The sequence below is a fragment of the Mytilus galloprovincialis genome, chromosome 9 (genome assembly GCF_965363235.1).
Source record: "Mytilus galloprovincialis chromosome 9, xbMytGall1.hap1.1, whole genome shotgun sequence".
Lineage (NCBI taxonomy): Eukaryota > Metazoa > Mollusca > Bivalvia > Mytilida > Mytilidae > Mytilus > Mytilus galloprovincialis.
This window is the reverse complement of record NC_134846.1, coordinates 67,209,093-67,230,246: the sequence shown is the minus strand read 5'-3', so window position 1 is coordinate 67,230,246 and position 21,154 is coordinate 67,209,093. Positions and strand designations below refer to the sequence as shown.

Here is a 21,154-nt window from a genome sequence, read left to right as displayed (position 1 = left end):
AGTCTTTCATGGTTTGACAACAGATATAATTTTTGATCAGATTGCCGATCAACTTTAATTATGTTTGTATAATCAGTTATATTAAGATGTAACATTGACCTTTTCATCTTTGATAATGACCTTAAATATTGATAACTAAAATATCACTAAGCTTGTTTGCTAATTTAGACTGAGATTAAAGATACCAAGAGGGATATTTAAACTCATATGTCGGCGACACGCAATATCATGGCAAAAAGTGAAAAGCGATAATAGTACCAGGATTATAATTTTATACGCCAGACGCGCGTTTCGTCTACATAAGGCTCATCAGTGACGCTCAGATCAAAATAGTTAAAAAGCCAAATAAATACAAAGTTGATAACAGACAAACAGTTTAAAACTCAAATCATAGCAATATATACAAAACTTTTAAATACGATTGAAAATAAAATATTTAAAAAAAAAATATTCATTCATATTTTTTTCCAATATAGTGACCTCCATGGTGAGTCTTTGTTTTCAAACCACCAAAATGAAAGCTGTTGCCATTTCAATGTATACTATTGTGCTTCCCAACATCACATACATGAATGAATTCAAAACTAAAAATATAAAATAATTCATAGAAAACTCGTGCTCAAAATGGTAGCAGTTGTCTTTTCAACAATGATTTTTTTATTATAATTGTCCAAGGGGCGTTCTACTTAATAAAGGACTACTAGCATCTTGTTTAGGCCTGTCAGATTTTCTTTCTCAGAAATATGATATCCACATACACATATAAAAATAAATACATATACTTTGTTTCGTATTGAACTAAGACCGACTATCTTAGTGAAAGCTATAACCATCAATTTTATCGTACTTTAAGTTGGATGTGAAAACAGCTAGTAAGAAATCAACACAAACACTACCTAATATACTCTATCATATGCCCTAAGACCCATCGGCTTACTTAAGTTTAAAATCAAGTTCTCTTTGGTCGAAGGATGCTGTTCCTCGTCAGCTTAGTATATAGTTGTAACACACTTCAACACGTGCATGATGTCGGTAATTGTACATCATGCATGATTATATTGAAGGATGTGTTATACAGTGATATTTGTATCACTACGACATATATAATCTCCATTGAGAAGCCAAGCCGAATGAGTTCACTTTAGGTATTTCGACTCTTTTCAGTGATCCAGCAACAACAAAAAAAAAACAACAAAATTTGATTTTAAATTTCAAATACACCGGCTGATAAAGCTGCTAATAATATCATTATTGTTTGACGTAAATTTTATATTGAGGTTCTGCAAAAGGAAATCATGAATTCACCAACATTCCAACTGACTTCATTTTCAGAAAATGACATCTGTAACAAACACAAACTTTTAGCTACTTCTTTACAAGCAGAAGCAAATTCAATGTACTGGCTTCTAAACTACACAAAAAACCTTACAAATATAGATTTATTTAATTTTAAAGCCATTGTTCCACTACTAAATTGTCTATTCTACTTACTGTACACTTGGTGCAATAAAAAACCTGATAATAAATTGTTCAAATAAGGCCTTTGAAAATAGTGGAATTAATTACTTTTGGAGTGTTAAAAACTCGTTGGAAGTACTTGATAAATTGCATGCATATATTGATGATTTTTAATCTGTTCAAAGTTTTGATTTTTCTACCCTATATACCACTTTGCCTCATATTCTTATTAAGAAAAATTCACATCCCTAATTAACTGGACATTTAAAAAGTCAGAATGCGAGTATATATGTTCAAACTCTTTTAGGTCATTTTTTAGTAGCAATAAGTAAAAGAGCTATGTCAATTGGCCATGCTTTGATACTATATATGCGCTTGAATTTTTACTTGATAACATTTTTGTTCGCTTTGGAGATTCCGTATATCGTCAAGTTATTGGAATTGCAATGGGGACTAACTGTGCACCACTTATTGCGGATCTGTTTTTGTATTGTTATGAGTTGCAATTTATGACTAAAATTAACAAAGACCCATCGAAACAACATTTGATACAAAAATTTAACAACACTTTTAGATATTTGGATATATTGGCACTCAATAATGACGACTTCAGTATGTATACTAAAGAAATTTATCCTGTTGAACTTACTTTAAATAAAGCTAATACTAACAATGACCACTGCCCTTTCCTCGATCTTGATATCTATATCATTAACGGGAAGCTTAATACAAAAATTTATGATGAAAGAGATGATTTTTCATTTCCCATCGTTAATTATCCATTTTTAGATGGGGACGTTCCCTTGTCACCATCTTATGGTGTTTATATCTCTCAACTTGTACAATTCGCTCGTGTATGTAACAACGTTTTAAATTTTAGCGAGAGAAATTTATGTATTACTGAAAAATTATTAATTAATAATATTACCAGGGTTTTCGATATCACAAACTAGTCAAAACATTTACTAAATTTTATCATCGGTATAAGGAAATAATTCGTAAATATAACTCAACATGCAGACATCTTATAAGTTCAGGTTTTTCACATCCAATCTTTTATGGTAATATTCTTTACAAAGCACAAAAATGTCAGTATTCACCTCAAAAGCTTACAAAACCTTTAAACAGACTTATTAAGAAGGGATATAGTTATGATACTGTTGTAAGGTCATTAAAGATTGCATATTTTGGCTTTAATATTGATTCACTTATAGGGTATTTGCATCGGAACTAACATTTATTTAAAAAAAACAGTTGTTGGCATGACACGTGTTATGTTCTTCTCATATATTTTATAATAGTGTGATACTAAACCACTAACGGGAGGTATCATGCCTGATATTCATATGATGCAGACATAATCTTTCAATCAGTTTAATTGAGGTCTGGAGCTGGCATGTCAGTTAACTGCTAGTAGTCTGTTGTTAATTATGCATTATGTCATTTTATTTATTTTCTTTTGTTACATCTTCTGACATCGGACTCGGACTTCTCTTGAACTGAGTTTTAATGTGCGTATTGTTATGCGTTTACTTTTCTACATTGGCTAGAGGTATAGGGGGAGGGTTGAGATCTCACAAACATGTTTAACCCCGCCGCAATTTTGCGCCTGTCCCAAGTCAGGAGCCTCTGACCTTTGTTAGTCTTGTATGATTTTTAATTTTAGTTTCTTGTGTATAATTCAGAGTTTAGTATGACGTCCATTATCCCTGTAATAGTATACATATTTTTTAAGGGGCCAGCTGAGGGGCGCTTACAGGTGCGGGAGTTTCTCGCTGCATTGAAGACCCATTGGTGGCCTTCGGCTGTTGTCTGCTCTATGGTCGGGTTATTGTCCCTTTGACACATTCCCCATTTCCTTTCTCAATTTTATGCATTTATTGTGCATTCTTTTATTTTCGTGGGTACCAATTTTCGTGGATTAAGGAAAACTTGCAGGTTCGTGGATATTAAATTTCGTGGTTTTGCCAGAGTCTGCATGCATGCCTACAGAAAATTTGTTATTCGTTGAATAATTGATTTCGTGGTTCACCATTACCCACGAAAGCCACAAAAATTGGCATCCAACGAATAACAACGAATCCTCAGTACATCATTCGCTCCAGGAACGCCCATTGCCAACAACCTGATAGCAAGATGCATAAACACCGAGTCTGAGTCAAACGAGCAAAAAGGACATAATAGTACAAAGCCAAATATAGGGAAAAAAACTCGAAAAATAAGTATAACTATACCACGTAAACACCTAAAATCTTATACCCAAGAAAATCCTGTATTAATTGTGAAGTAGCTACTAAATAATTCTTGGTATTTGACGACAAACTTTATAAGGAAATATAACAGGACGTTCTTCAACAAAATTCTGACTCATTAATGTTTGTCGAGAAACCGATGACGTGCGAAAAAGTCTGAGTACAATCAGCTGTAGGCTTTAGAATATCACATACGCGGGTGAAGTTTGAGTAAAAGACTCAAATTGGTGAAATATAATAAAAGGTACTAGAAATTTTTAGTTTTTTTTAGCTGAATGACAATTATAAAAGCGTCTATGTAATCTGACAGTCTACTGTAGTGATATAAAGTTGTAAGAAAACGAAAAAGCGGAAGTTCATGCAGAACGTAAATAAAAATGTATTCTGAACAGACTTTATTATAGAATTTGTCCTGTCTACTCCTTTGTATGGATGACAACGGTGAAGTATAGATCATGTAGTGGTATTTCAATTTGATTCAATTAAACTGTAAATGTTTCAACATTTAATACACTATATTTTCAACAGGAAAAGTGTGAAACGGGTTGATATAACAGAATTTGAGAACGAATTATAAAATAAGATATGAAGACATAAAATTTTAACTTTTATTGAAATGAGAGAAGAACAATATGAAGAAACTTATCATCAGTAGTAAGAATTCCATAGCAACAATGTCATTTTCTAAAGAAGTCATAAAATGAGATAAAACACTCGAAGTGGTAAAATATAATAAAAGGAAACCAGAAATGTTTAATTTTTAGCCAACTGGTAATTTCAAAAAAGTGTCTTTGCAATTTGACAGTATACTGCGGTGACATAAAGGTGTATGAAAACCAGAAACTGAAGTTTATGCAGCACATGAATAAAAATGTATTTTGTATAGACGTAATAGTGTTTGTTCTGTCTACTCGTTTGTACTGTTTCATTTGCAAAATAAATGACGTTTGCATAACAGTGCCAATCACACGGAAAATGGCATTAAGTATGATTTTTACTTCACCGTGGCGTAGATTCTCTACACATTCTGCTATAATATATCCACATGTAGCCATTGAACTAACTAAGATAATTACATGTTTCATATCCGTGACCGTTTGAACATTTGATTTAGGACGGAGTTGTGCAGAAAATGCGTAAAAACACTTTATGGTAAGCGGTATCCGAATGAAATTTCCACAAACATAAAACGCGAACGCTACGTGCAAGTAATTCTTTCTCAGTTGATCAATGTTAAGAAACAATGTCTGAATAACAAGAAATACAGTCATATACAAGACACCAATAAACAAAACTATAATTGATTTTCTATTCCAAACTGTTCTAGTCGGAACATTGCTATTGCAACGTAATAACCACTGATGTTCTTCTGTTTCTTCCTTTGAAGAGGACTCTTGCAGTTGTCGACTTTGATGTTCGGGATATTTTGCTCTCGGCCACATCTCAGATAGGAGTATTACACACAAAAGACAATACTCTAAAGACACTGGATCTAAAAATGGTTTAAACTTCTCCATCGGAACAAAAGATTTTGTATCATTACATACATTTCCACTGATGTCACTGATGTTTAAAAATGATTTGGCTTCATGATATGTAAATATAGTTCGATGAGTCCACAGTGAAAAATTTGTGACAACCAGAACAAGAAATCCATAATAAAGGCACAGCACATTATTGAATATGAATTTGGAAAAGTAATGAAGGAAGAATGTTTGCAAAATTTGAAATATCCAAGTCGAAATGTAAAACAGTAGAACATCTGGAAGTTGGTCACATTTGCTATAAATTGCAAATTTCACTACTTCGAACGTAATATTGGCTACACAAAATAGCCAAAGGAATTTTAATTTCAAACTGTGACTGCCTTTTGACCTTCTTGGCATTGTCCAGTGTTTATTCTTGCAAGCTGAAAGGCTCATTGAAATCAAGGTGAATATTGCAATGATCAACAAAACAGTCATGACTATTCGAGAAGTGGTTTTAGGGAAGAAAACCATAAGTTCAAATATCATGATAATAATTGTTGTCAAAATAACTACTCCAGCAATGCTGCCGTCATGTTTTGAAAAACCACCGTTACGATATTCTTTTATCAAACCAGTTGTCCATGGCATAACAAATGCAGCATGCAGGATTTTCTTTAAATTTTGTCTCATTTTGATGCTGTCGTCGTAAGATGGAAGTTGATCTTATAAAACGATTATTTAGTTATTGAGGTGACCATTGAACGGTGTCAATCATTTGTTTTCCTGAAATAGATAGTCACATCACTTAATTTATAGGACAGTTATTACATATGTTCAAATGAGCTGATATCAGTCATTTGGAATTGATCAAGAATACCAACCATGCTTACCTGATCTGACTAATCAAAATGCAATAATCATACAAGAAAAACTTGAAATGATAATAGTTTTGATTATTCTGCTCTTTTCTTCCATTTACATATATGCATCGTTTGGAGTAAAATAATCAAAATATGCGTTTCACAACATCATTGTATCTAGTATGTTATTATGGCCATGGAATTGGCAGGTTGTGAAATTATTCGAAATAGTAAGTGTAATTCAAATTCACCGAGGGTATCACCAGCCCAGTAGTAAGCACTTCGGTGTTGATATGAATATCAATTCTATGGTCTTTATTTAATAAATTTCCTTTTACAAATTTTGAATTTTTTGAAAAATTAAGGATTTTTTTATCCAAGGAATAGATTACCTTTAGGAATTTTGGGTCCTCAATGCTCTTCAACTTTGTACTTGTTTGGCTTTATAACTATTTTGATCTGAGCTTCACTGACGTGTCTTATGTAGACGAAACGCGCGTCTGACGTACTGAATTATAATCCTGGTACCTTTGATAACTATTTTAGATTTAAAATGAATATTAATAGTTTTATCATGTATTGTTTTATAAACCAAAATGAGGAACGTGACGCGATTGGAATTATGTCAACTCTTTGTTTTGTTCACACATCGTTGTCAATATAATGGAATGTTATGCGACTGCTATACAAGTCAGAGGATTAGCTAGCTATAAAACCGGGTTTAACCCACCATTTTCTACATACAAAAGCCTGTACAAAGTCAGGAATATGACAGTTGATATCCGTTCGTTTGATGTTTTTAAGCTTTTGATTTTGCCATTTGATTACGGACTCTCCGTTTTTGAATTTTCCACGGAGTTCTGTATTTTTGTTATTTTACTTTTTTTATATCCATTTTTTAAGAGTGTTGCTCACCAAACGGACTCTTCAGGTGTATGTTTTTGAAAATATACCCGGAAGGTTATAGTTTCTGAAATGGTGAATATTGAGAACAAATGTTACTTTCAATTTCTCGGTAGCAACATTCATGCAGCGCCTGGATACGGAGTATATATCTCCCAATTGATATGATATTGCTGGGTTTGTGTTCCCTATCATGATTTCCTGATAGAGGATTGCTGCTCACAAGAAAGCTATTAAACCTAGAGTTCCAAAAATTGATGTTGAAATCACCCCTTCGTAAATTTTATGGACGACATCACGAGTTGGTTGACCGTTATGGAATAACAGTTTCACAGACGATATCTGATATGTTCCTTGTGTTCCCTTTTCACTTCTTATGTGACCTACCGAAATACTATTTATCGGATTTGTAATAACATGAACAACACGACGGGTGCTACATGTAGAGCAGGATCTGCTTACTCCTCCGGAGCACCCGGGATCACCCTCAGCTTTTGGTGGGGTTCGTGTTGTTTAATCTTTAGTTTTTTATGTTGTGTTTTCTGTACTATTATTTGTCTGTTTGTCTTTTTATTTTTTGGCCATGGCGTTGTCAGTTTATTTTCGAATGAATTAGACTGTCCCTCTGGTATCTTTCGCCCCTCTTTTTCCTCAGACAAGCTCATTTAGCAGCCATGTATAAAATACAGTTCGCAAACTTTGTCATTACAAAAATAGCACCATGGTAAATGTAAGTGGATTGAACCGGAACATTAATCTTCACTTCCTTTGTTAGATAAACCATGTTTAGACACTTTTGATATAAACAGATACAAAATAGAGATCATTACAATAAACAGGAAATACAATTATAATTTATTTTTCGAATAATATAACGCATCAAGATAATATGATACTTTAAAGTTCCTACCTTTTGTGTCGACTTTATAGTCTAGTTCTGTATAATCTGTATTGATATTTTTGAAGAAAGGTACGTTAAGCGATGAGTATTCTTCGCCTGTTTTATTGTGATTCACGGGAATTTTCGTTTGTATTTTGATCTTCAGTCATCATTATCTATATTGTTTCCTTGTGAATTAATCGAAACAGGAAGTTTTTAATAATTTTTACTCACGAGGACTTTTAAAAAATACGTGCAATGTGCAAAACTGTCGTTTATTAAATAAAGTAGAGTTGTTGATTTCTTTTACTTTTCAGTGAAAAGATATGTTCATTTTTTGTCTGATTATTAACCTCTTCTTCCACCACGTGTGTTTCTGTTTTTATTTCCCCAACATATCAATAAAACATTGGTGTATCATATTTAACAGCTAATCAGCTATTTTATTAAATTGTCAGTAACGTCTTGATGTCACACCAATATATTCGAATCGAAACGCTCTAGTTACCGTTTTATAAGTTGTGTCCCAAATATTCAAGTCAATGTGTTTAGTAGGATAACTTCTTACCCAAACTTATATAATTAGTTATCAAAGGAAGCAGGGGCCTGGTTTTCGAAAGTATCATAAGATATGTCATAAGATATATCTTAGGACAGGACATATTTTATGATCATCTTATGACTATCATATGATATGTCATAAAATTGAGAATGGAAATGGGGAATGTGCCAAAGAGACAACAACCCGACCATAGAAAAAAACAACAGCAGAAGGTCACCAACAGGTCTTCAATGTAGCGAGAAATTCCCGCACCCTTAGGCGTCCTTCAACTGGCCCCTAAAAAAATATAGACTAGTTCAGTGATAATGAACGCCATACTAATTTCCAAATTGTACACAAGAAACTAAAATTAAAATAATACAAGACTAACAAAGGCCAGAGGCTCCTGACTTGGAACAGGCGCAAAACTGCGGCGGGGTTGAACATGTTTGTGAAATCTCAACCCTCCCACTATACCTTTAGCCAATGTAGAAAAGTAAACGCATAACAATACGCACATTAAAATTCAGTTCAAGAGAAGTCCGAGTCTGATGTCAGAAGATGTAACCAAAGAAAATAAACAAAATGACAATAATACATAAATAACAACAGACTACTAGCAGTTAACTGACATGCTAGCTCCAGACTTCAATTAAACTGACTGAAAGATTATGATTTCATCATATGAACATCAGGCACAATCCTTCCCGTTAGGGGTTTAGTATCATACGATCATAACATATATGAGAAGAACATAACCCGTGTCATGCCAACAACTGGTTTTTGAATAAATGTGTTTAGTTCCGATGCAAAGACCCTATAAGTGAATCAATATTAAAGCCAAAATATGCAATCTTTAATGACCTGACAACAGTATCGTAACTATATCCCTTCTTAATAAGTCTATTCAAAGGTTTTGTTAGTTTTTGATGTGAATACTGACACCTTTGTGCTTTATAAAGAATATTTCCATAAAAAATTGGACGTGAAATACTTGAACGTATAAGAAGTCTGCATGTTGAGCTATATTTACGAATGATGTCCTTATACCGATGATAAAATTTAGTAAATGTTTTGACTAGTTTGTGATATCGAAAACCCTGGTGTAATAATTTTTCAGTAATACATAAATTTCTCTCATAGGATGAGCTATGACGCTCTTATGTCTGTCGTAAGTGAACATCCCCTAGTTTTTTGGTGGGGTTCGTGTTGTTTATTCCTTAGTTTTCTATGTTGTGTCGTGTGTGCTGTTGTTTGTTTGTCTTTTTTCATTTTTAGCCATGGCGTTGCCAGTTTGTTTTAGATTTATGAGTTTGACTGTCCCTTTGGTATCTTTCGTCCCTCTTTTATGTTCAATTATTCTAAATAATGATTAAAAAGTGAAAAATATAAAAATGAAAATGAAAAGTATGAACATATTTAAAATTATTACCATTCTTAATATTTACGAATATTTTATTTATTTCATGTTAATGAACATGAAATTTTATACAAAAAGGAATTGAAATATGAGTTGATAATTTGTTTAAATTTAGTTTGTAATATATAATAAATCTTGAACTTCGCTTTCGTGTATTATCATAAATGCATTGTTATTTAACTGTGAATAATTTTTAGATTCGGTACATCGAGTACCCGCTTAACGAAATGCCCATGCACATACGTTAATACAGTACTATTCTAAATATATTAGGAACGAAATAATATGTATATTTATTATACAAAACCATGTGTTAGAAAAAGAAAATCCAAATTGTATGTCGCAGGAGATTCAAATTTTAATTAACGTAGTTAACGAAAAAAAACTGTACTATTTAGCTAGCTGAGAAACACAACTAATATTTTTATTGCAATGAACATGAAATTATACATGAGAAGTAATTAAAATTTTAGTTGACAATCATATGACCATCATAAGTCATGCCGCGAGGGGTCTTAAGTTTACGACAAAAGTTATGACAAATCGGAACACTTTCGAAAACATATATTACGTCTATGACATGTCCTAAGACCATCATAAGACATGTCTTAGTCATAAGATACTTTCAAAAACAGGCCCCAGGCTGATAGTTGTGTGCCTTATTTCAAGCAAAGTAATTTGTCCTGAACTGTTTGAACATAATGTTTAATACATTGTAGTTAACATAATCAAATTTAAAAGTTACATTATTGCATTAATAAAACAGATCAAATAATGTATAGTCTATCTACAAATATGCTTATTATTTACACAATTTATGTTCAAAGGAAAATAGCTCTAAATTATAAATAAATCATATTACGTGATAACTTCTTCCACTGAAAATTCTACAACTCAATAACGAGAACAGCTAAAATCACGAAATTGAAATTGAACTACATTTCGTCGAACATGTCGAAGCAACATCTCCAAATTTATTAGTTTTTGACATAGTGTTTTCATGTTAATAGACGGACACTGTTTTGCAGGCAAACGAATGTCCACCCGTCACACCCGCCTGTCGTACATCCCCCCATCAATAACCGAGTTTCCTTTAAAAATCCGGTTAAAAATCATTAAAATTAAAGATTTGAAATTTAGATATCTTCAAGCAACCATAGACTACATGCAGTTCAAAGAATTATAATTTGATGATGTATTATATGAAAGCTTCTTATATCTAAGGGGGCGTAAGCTCCGACGATATTGGAAGTTTCATCTGATTTACATAGAAGTGATAAATAAAGTCATATTTTCTCTAGTTTAAAAGTGCAGTATTTTTGATAAAACAGAAATTGTCTCATCCCAACTGCGACAAGCGAACAATGGATAAAGACTAACAGACACATGGATAATATTGTAATCATAAGAAAAAAGCATTCAAACTGTGTCATCAAGATAAATATTAATTTATGAAAAAACAGAAACACTAATGATCATTAATACAATGGCGAATTATAACTGTCACGTATTTATCAGATGCAGTAAAACTTTCAGAAGATGTTTTATTATAGCTATTTTTTTCAGAATGAAATCATAATTTCTTCTAAATTTCTGTCATTAAATTGGTTCCTTATCATTGCTTTTGTATAGAACTGAGACGCACTACCCTATTTTGTTTTCTTATTGGTTTAATTGCCAAAATCTGAACTTTATTTTTATAAAAGATCACACTTATATGTAAAATATAGCCAAGGATAATGATCAACAATAATGAAATATTATAATGATAATGAATAGTTTGTGTTATGTACAAGTGTATTTACAATTTATTACATATATCGCAACATTCAAAATGCATTAGACATGACCTTTATTTGAGACAGTGAATCAAACTAATGTCAAGACAAAAAACATAAACAAAATAAGAAAAACAAACAAACAAAAGAACAAGAACGAAAATGAAACAGAATAAAACAAAAACAAAAAATGGTATAAACCTACAAAAAATGTATATACACAAATATAACGAAAATATAAAAACCACAAAGAGGTGATTTTCAAAGATTCATATTTTAGCCAAAACTCGATATAAATGCAGAAAATAAATCACCGATATGTGCAAAGAAAATGTAATTTCAATTAAACTGCTTCAATCATTTCCGGAAGTTTAATGTAGAAAGACGGTTAAAATGGAATAATACGTTAAAGGGTGGAACTATCGAGGGCAAGTACCAACGAAACGAAGTATAAAAGTCACTACAGACAAACCCTGGTAATTCATCTAATTATAGTTTCTTTGTGATCATTTTATTGGTGAGACCGGAATACAATTGAAAGTATTAATATAAAATGCCAGAAAGTATATGTTCTATGAATTCATATTCACATTTCATGTGACATCCTTACTTATTGTAATACATTTTGTATTAATAGTAATAGATTATTGCGTTGTGTCATTTTAACTGTAAAGAAACAAACTACGAAATGAATGCATAAAATTAACATAGAATTTGGTAATATAATAATGACAATACAATGTTCAATGCATGTACGTTTGTTGTCATTTAAAAATCATACGAAATTTCCTTCACGCTCGAAAAAACTTGTAAAATGCGACAAAACATTCGAAATGATAGAATATTACAAATGGAAACCAAAAACTTTCCAATACAAAACTAGATTGTATCAAACGATATCTGGGATTAACAAAAGTGTAAGACATCCATATTCCAAGGTTTACCAAGGACACAAACAAAAAAGTATTTTGAACTGAACAAAAAGGCTTTTGGTTTCCTATCTTTTTGTAGTGTTTCATTTGCAAAATGAATAACGTTTGAAAAAGTGTAGCAAAAATACGGAGGACAGCATTGATTCGAAACAGGACTTCTAATGGTTTTGAATTTGGGTATACAACTCTGAAACAATCTGAAATATAATATCCACAAGTTGCAAAAGAACTTGTTATTATAACAAACTGATCTAGGCTCATCCCGCTATTAGTTTCCTGTTTTGGCCATAATTGTCCGTTCATTGCATAGAAACACTTGATTATGAGTGGCGTTCGAACAAAGTTAGCACAAAAGAAGAGAATGTTCGAATATGTCCTGTAATCTGTCATTTGTTCCCTGGGTCCATATATGTAAATACATTGTAATAGCAGAAATGAAAAGTTGTACAGTAAACCAATCACGAGGACACGTACTGAATTTTTATGCCAGACACTACAGCGCGGCAGCAGTGGATGTTGTTCACTCTCCATGTCATCATTTTGTATCAATAATGTTTGATTTTCATCATCTGCGTCTGTTGAAAGAAAAATGTTGAGTCTCTCAAATTCAACCTTTTTCTTCGGCCACATTTCGGAAAGAAATATCAAACTTAGAAGAGAGTATTCAAGTAATACCGGTTGCAGATACGGGGTCAAATATTCTACTGCCTCAGAGAGTCCATCAACGTATAAACAATTTGAGACTGTGGTATTAATGAGATTGCTAATATTTATATCATGATTAATTCTATATGTATAGAAAGTTTGCTGTGACCACATTGAAATATTTGTCACAAATAACACCAATAAACCGTAATACAAACACAAAACATTAGCAAATTCAAATCTAGAAAAATAGTGTATGAAAACGGTTTGACATATCTGAAATGCCCAGGTGAACGCCCAAAATAGTGTGACTTGTAGATCATATACCTTGCAAACGAGATGCATCGCTAGTTGCAATGCTTGATATATAATATTCCCGATACAAAACAACCACAGAAACTTCAGTTTCATTTTATCGCTAGGTTTTACAGTTTTTATTTCGACCCAATTAGAACGGCATCGAGCTGCAACACTGCACATCACTAGACAGATCAACGCCAGACCTGCAAGTCCTATCATCAACAATCTAGACTGATGCACTGGTAGTACAACTATTGTTTCAAATATGATGATCATAGCTGTGGTCAGTAGAACTATCCCTGCAATACTGCCGTCATGTATCGAAAATCCTCCATTCCGTCGTTCCTTTATCAAACCAGCAGAAAACGGAACGATGAATGTAGCACGCAAAATATTGCATAGCTGATTCATTTCACTTGCTGTAAAATAAATTATGTGGCTAAAAGTAGGACTACCTTTTGAATCATTTGTTAATTTCCTTGTTTCTTCTTACTGGATAAGAATTCATTATTTGACAATGAAAAGAAGTACTAGTAAGACAACTAACAATCAACCGTAAAATGTGTTTGCAGCCTGCTCATTGGGATAACTCTCCGGATTTGTAATAACTTGAGCAACACGACGGGTGCCTCATGTGGAGTAATATCTGCTTACCCTTCCGGAGCACCTGAGATCACCCACAGTTTTGGTGGGGTTCGTGTTGCTTAGCCTTTGGTTTTCTATGTTGTGTCTTGTGTACTATTATTTGTTTGTCTTGGTTTTTTTTAAATTTTTTTAGCTATGCAATTTTCAATTTATTTTTCAATGTTCGTTTGACTGTCCCTCTGGTATCTTTTGCCCCTCTTTTGTAAGACGAAAACAAAATAGAACTATTTCTTTTTTGACAGTTTTAACAATATCCAGTAAACTGTAATATATTCAAAAGGCCATTTTAAAACGGCATGTCAACTCTCTACTGATGTATAACAGCCATGTGTACTTTGAGGGTCTTACAATATTGTGGTACAACAGATAACGAAGTTATAATCGCCTCCAGATTAAATGAAAGCCACATTTTAAAAACCTTATTTGATTATTTATCTAAAATGCGTATGATATTTAAAGTACATATTTAAAGAAAAACTAAGCCATTATATATAACTTCTGGATATAAATTAAATTAATTTTGGTTAGCGAGGTCTTTGATGCAAAATATTATAATAAAACATGTTTAATTGCAAAAGGGTACCAAAAAGGCTACAACAGATACATCGATCACTGGAAAACATCTAGTCCTACAAGTTGAAACGAACAAAGTCGTTGCCAAATGTTTTAAGTATATAATATACCTTGATATTCTACTGACAGTAATACATATATGGATTATACTTTTTGAATTTTCCTCGGAGTTCAGTATTTTAGCAAACAAATGCAGAATAGTTTTGCCTCACCTTTTAGATAATAAGTAATTGCATTGTTATTGATGCGATTGCTAGTAAAATTCATTAAAATACTAACCTTATAATTCAATACGTCAGAAGAGCATGCGCCTAATTAAGAATCATCATTGGCTCTCGAATATAACAGTTGGAAGCATACATCAGTAATGAAGTTGAAAACAATCAACAACCAAAAATTTGAAGAAGAAATTATGAGCCAATTTTGGCTATTTATCTCTGGAGGGAGAACACTTAAGTGTTTAGACTAATTTGAACATTTTATTAAAATTGAATTTTCAGAAAATCAGTTATGTTCATGCATGAACATACGCGTCGATCTGGGCTGGTTCTACCGTTCAAAACGAAATGCACCCAAGCAGAACTGACTGTATTATTCCCCGGACGCCCAATACTTCGGTATTTGGATGAGTAAAACAAACATTATATTCGTTTTTTTTCAACTAAAATTTTATGTTGTTATGATTACTTTAAGGTTCAACTCCTTAAACAAAATGACTATGAAGGTTCTCTTTTATCATCTATGGCAACTGTTTAAATATTGTCTAGCGAAATATTTAGCTTTTGGTAACGAAAGTAACTGAAGAATGCTATCCCAGCCTACGCGCAGAGTGCATATTAAAAAAATTAAATCTAATGGAGTATATAACCTACAGCATAGTGCCATAAATGAGTCAACTTTTTTAATGGCGATGGGTGATGATTTTCGTTGTCTGACTTTTAAGAACGTCATTATCGATATTGTGTAACGTAAAATCAATAACATGTGTTCAAAGGGGAATTTCTCGAACTAAACTTTATAAATACGGATTTTTTAACCGGAATCGTAGTGAAGTTTAGCCATTGTTGATATCAACAAAAATGGCGAAGCACGGAAAAGAATTGTCAGACGACACCAAATAGGCTATCATAAGTTTAATTGAAAGTGGTCATCGACCAAGCAGTGTTCAAAAAGCTTAGGAATAGCTAAATCCACAATTTCCAGGCTTTTGAAGCGTTGGCGGATGCGTGGTAATACCGAAAATGTTCCTCGAAGCGGAAGGAGAAAACTGTCACCAAACGGGCAGAAAACACTCTGTCACGGATTGTGAAAACGTCTCGCCGTTCAACCCTAAAGTATATCACCAAGGAATTTAACACTCGCAAACCTGCTAAAGTGTCTTACCAGCTGTTCAACGAAAATTGCATGAATTAGGGTACACCAGACGATCTGTTCGGAAGAAAATTGGCATCAGGATTGTTAATCAAAAGAAAAGAGTGGTTTATTGTAGGAGTAAACTTCATTGGACTGTGAACAATCAGTGGAAAAAAGTCATATTTACAGATGAGATGATGATGGTGATCAAACCTGACGAAACACTTAAAGTTAGGAGGAAGTCAAATGAAATTTGGAGACCTGAGTGTCTGGGATATGTTGCACAGCGACCGTCCACCAATTTTAAAATTATGGTCTGGGGATGTATAACATATTATGGAGTTGGTACTTTAGCTATGATAAATGGTAATACGAACTCTGTCAAGTATATAGAAACACTGGACGATAATTTATGGCAAGTTGTAACCAAACATTTTGGCAATGAACCTTATCTTTTTCAAGATGATAATGCACCCTGTCATCGATCAAGGGTTGTAGAAGAATGGGAAAAGCAAAACCAGATACAGCAACTTACCTGGCCTGCACAATCACCAGACTTGAGCCCAATCGGAAATGTTTGGCTTCTGATGAAGAATAAAATAAAAAATAGACTTTATCTGGTTCGTAACGTTGAAGACCTTAAGTCTGAATACTGCGTGCCTGGTTAGAAGTGCCATTATTTTATATTCAGGGACTTTATTCAAGCCTCCCACGTCGTTGCAGACAAGTTATAGTTCAGAAGGGTGGCATAACAAAATATTAAAAGTATAAAACTTGTTTTGTGAGGTTAGTTTTTATTCAAAGTTTATTCCACATTTTTGTTAATTTTGGCATCCATTAAAAAAAAGGTGACTCATTTAAAAATGTTTTTCTGTTACAAATCATGATGTATTGTTCTATGTGTACATGTTATGCTGCCCATTAAGGGCCCTTGATTGGAATAATAAAATATTCTTATTCTTATTCTATTCTTTATGGCACTATGATGTATTATAAACATCCAAATTAAACATTTAAACGGATAGTAGCTACGATTTTCGTTAAAATTACTTTTTTAATCTATATGCCGGATTTTGTACAAAAAGTAAAATAATTATGATTAAAACAATTACTGGTTACGTTCCATTAAGCATTTAGAAGTTTTTTAACGTTTAACACCTACATTTATTTATTATCTATAGATAATAATTCGATGTTAAGCCCAACCCTTATTCATATGACCTTTACTCGTCAGTTCCCAATGCGCAATCGCATATTGTGCCTCGAAGGGAAAATGGTCGAACAGGGGAATGTTATCGCGGAAATGGTACGCGAATTTGCAGTTTCAGCGAGAAAAGAAACAAAAAAGAGGTGCAGACTAATTATTTTAAATTAAAAATACAAAAACGTCGATGAGATCGGTCATTAAAATCACTCGAAACACCTGCGACGCAGGCAAAGTCAAACAAAAGTAGCCGACGGTTTGCGTAATGTTTACAGTTCTTAAATTTTCCAGATCACATGAAAAAAAATCTCAACGTGTTCATAATTGTCAAAAATATGTTTATAAATTTACGGGCAGTAATCTCCCACCTTAGAAGAAATAAGAAATCAACTTCCTAAACTTAAGTATTATTCTTCAAGTGTATCCTTCATGGAGGCCCCGATTTAACACACAAACACGTGTATACATTATCGGCAATGTTTGGTCATACAAATGTAATAACAAGTGTATAATATCGCCATTGTTGGAGAATCTTGGGTTGGAATAATATGCCGGTATTTGTTTTATTTTTTATTTACATAATTTGATAAATGGCGTCAAATATGTACTTTTAATAAAGAGTAATTATCAAATATGTAAGAAAACAAAAAGCACGTGTTCGTATCTATATATATCTTGGTTAGCTCACTCGCTATGTCGGCAAAGTTCGGGAAGTAAACCCGATGCATAATTAATGAGATGAATAGGCACACAACACGATATGAATTATCAATTATGAACACTTCTGTAGTTTATGAAAACATTTTAGCGATCTTATTGCTTATATTTAGTACATATCTTTGATTTTAGCAGCTTTAAAACTTGTTCATAATTTTGTCAAAATCGTAGCTACTATCCCTTTAAATAATATCAAATAAGTGTACAAAGGTTTTGAACTTAACCTACCAGCAACGTTATGCTTGTTTACACTTTAAAAAAGATGTCATCTATTAATAAATTTCTTTTGACACCAAATATTCGGCCTTGGTAATCGACACAACACTATTGACTTTAATAGATTACAATTGAAAAGTAGATACATAGCTTTGTGTTTAATTTCTTACCATTTCGCATAAAAAGCAGTTACATATATAGCTTGATTAGAATTACTTCCTAGCATTAGTAATTGATTTATTTTAAATATTTTTCCACGTATAAGTAATTTATTTTATTTTGAATTTGATCATGACATATTGTCAACGTCTAATCAAAAACCAATGACATTTTAATGAACTAATACACATTCTGTGTAAACTTAGTTTATTAACAATGTAATGCTTAATGTCTTATTGTCTTTGTTTACTTACTGTTGGTAGTGTTGAATATTCTTTCGATGTATTCAGAACGATGCGACACATTCGTAATATGGATAGTTGACCTTTGTATCGACAAGTTCTATTGACATATATTTATAGATATATTCCTTATATTAATAGATTGTAGCGACATCACTTAAACCCCGGAAAAAACTAATTTGACTATGACTCATCATCGTGCTTATCAGTTTCCTTAATCGAACTTTTCTGCTGTAGTATATTTTTTTCAAATTTTCAAATTGCTGCAAAGTTGTTGTGTCATTATAATAACTTACTTCGGTTGTTAAATTCTAGTTGTTTATCCAACTTGGATACAATTCAACGAACATTCAATGCAAGATGATGTTGGGTTCTTGTTTTTTATTTTATCGAAAATCAAAAACTATATTTATTCATCTACCAAAAAACATTCTTCGGATATTTAAAAAACACATGACTGCTGGATATTAGTATTTATATTTTTAAATTTTGTCTTACGTATTCGCACTTAAGTTTCAACTTTGTGCAAAACAGCAAAAACTGCCAAATAAAGGCTTTGTAGTATTCCGCTGTTCGAAAGTCATAAATCGATTGAGAGAAAACAAATATGAGTTACAAACTAAAACCGAGGAAAACATATCAACTATAAGAGGAAAACAACAGAAACACTGAAGTGCAACAAAAACAAACGACAATGTAACACACTCAGAAAAGAAATATAAGATTACAACTGCGATTTTCCTGACTTTGTACAGGACATTTTAAGGCAAAGTGGTGGGTTGAATCTGGTTTTGTGGCTAGCCAAACCTCGCGCTTTATGACAATATTAAATATAATGACAACATTACATGATAGGACTACAGTAAAAATAAATTCAGGACAGAGAAATACACAAATAAACAAAACAATAGTACATTTCGACACGCTATTGCTTATCAAATGTACCAGTCTTATAATTTAATACACCAGAAGCGCGTTTGGTCTACATAAGACTCATCAGTGATGCTCAGATCAAAATAGTAAGAAAGTACAAATTTGAAAAGCATTGATGATCCAAAATTTCAAAATAGTTGTGCCTAAAACGGTTAAGGTTATTTATGCCTGGGATTAGAAATTCTTAAGTATTTTAAAATTCTTACTTTTGCAAACAGTAAATTTATAGAAATGACCATATAATTCATATTCAGGTCAACACCAAAGTGCTGACTAACCACATAATAAAAACTAACACGTAAAACAACATAGGACAGCACATAAAAACAGCACAACAGATCCACGCATTGTCTGTCACACGACTGTCACACACATATATTTTATTATTACTATTTTGTTTGTACATGTGATTATTTTTGCATGCCATAAATAAACTCATCAGAGATACAAGAATAAAAGTAAGTACTTAAGACGCGCGTTTTGTCTACAAAAGATTCGTTAATGCCGCTCGAATAAAAAAAACATATTTGAAAGTAAGGTGTTTGTTCCGTTTTGATTATAGCTTAAGTTTTATACATTGTTTGAACCTTTGTTAGTTCACTGGTTGCGATTAAGGATGTTCGCTTGTCTTGTTTTGGAATTTTTGTCAGATCCAGATCAGTTTGGAATCCTATGGTTTTGCCCATTTGAATGCCTTAAACAATTTTTTGTGTGTCTTTTAATAAATCTTTTATATGTATAATGATAAGCCATCTGTGAAAGTCGTATAAAATTTTAATTATATATTTTTTTAAAAACTTTTCAATGATAAAGCTATGAATGATAAAAGTCAAGAGAGAACATTTTTCGCCACAATTTCAATGGCGTATATCTCGAAAACAAGCACATTGGCCTATATATTTTTTTTGCTCTTATGATTCCTTTATTAATCACCTATCAATATATACAAGTATTTTGAAAAGCTTATTTTTATGAAACTGAGAAGCGAACTCCTTGAAAAGGAGTGAAGATTCTGATCTAAGCCTAAAAAATACTTTAACCCCACTGTATGGTTAAATAAACTCATCACATATTCCAGGACCAAATTCTGTAATCACGCCAGACTCGCGCTTCGTCTACAAAAGACCCACCAGTGACGCTCGAATAACAAAAACATAAATGGGTCAAATTAAAGAGCACCAAGGACCAAAATTCCTAAACGTTTTGCCAAATACTGCTAAGGTAATCTATTCCTATAAATGACTGTCCCAAGTTAGAAATTTCGAAAAATGCTTTAGATTGATATAGTTTAACCGTTACTTCAATAGTGATTTATAATGCATGCTATATATTTAAATCTGTTTATTGCTATAAACAAGATTAACAATTCTTAAATATAGGGAAAATTAGTTAATCCGATGTCTAAATTTGATAAACTGGATAAAAGTACAGACCAAAATTGTGGGAATCGCATAATTCCTTAAAGTAGCGAAACAGGTTGCGTCGACAGGGTAAGCTTATCCTGCTAATGTTGTATCCCCTGCCATGTGAAAACATTTGGTTATAGTAAACAATCTAAGATAAAGACGACCAGTTTAATATATTTACAGCATAGGGTATTGGAATATTGATCAACTAAACTATAAAAACGTCACACCTTTTGTGTACATTATAACACATGTATCCTTACAATTA

At 32.5% G+C, this 21,154-nt stretch overlaps 2 protein-coding genes across 2 annotated transcripts; both read right to left on the bottom strand.

The window, feature by feature from the left end:
* Nucleotides 1-4,304: 4,304 nt before the first annotated feature.
* Nucleotides 4,305-6,168, bottom strand: LOC143046825 (uncharacterized). The gene is made up of 2 exons (XM_076219886.1): nucleotides 6,159-6,168; nucleotides 4,305-5,901 (listed from the first exon to the last, which is right to left on the bottom strand). Exons 1-2 carry the CDS (start codon nucleotides 6,166-6,168, stop codon nucleotides 4,388-4,390), a joined length of 1,524 nt encoding a protein of 507 aa, XP_076076001.1. The 3' UTR covers nucleotides 4,305-4,387.
* A 4,003-nt stretch (nucleotides 6,169-10,171) lies between these two features.
* LOC143045721 (uncharacterized) lies at nucleotides 10,172-18,640 on the bottom strand. The gene is made up of 2 exons (XM_076218434.1): nucleotides 18,560-18,640; nucleotides 10,172-13,857 (listed from the first exon to the last, which is right to left on the bottom strand). Exon 2 carries the CDS (start codon nucleotides 13,847-13,849, stop codon nucleotides 12,353-12,355), a length of 1,497 nt encoding a protein of 498 aa, XP_076074549.1. The 5' UTR covers nucleotides 13,850-13,857; nucleotides 18,560-18,640; the 3' UTR covers nucleotides 10,172-12,352.
* Nucleotides 18,641-21,154: the final 2,514 nt, after the last annotated feature.

Excerpts from the sequence above, each read along its gene's own strand:
- LOC143045721 (XM_076218434.1), bottom strand. The coding sequence starts at position 13,849 with ATGAATCAGCTATGCAATATTTTGCGTGCTACATTCATCGTTCCGTTT.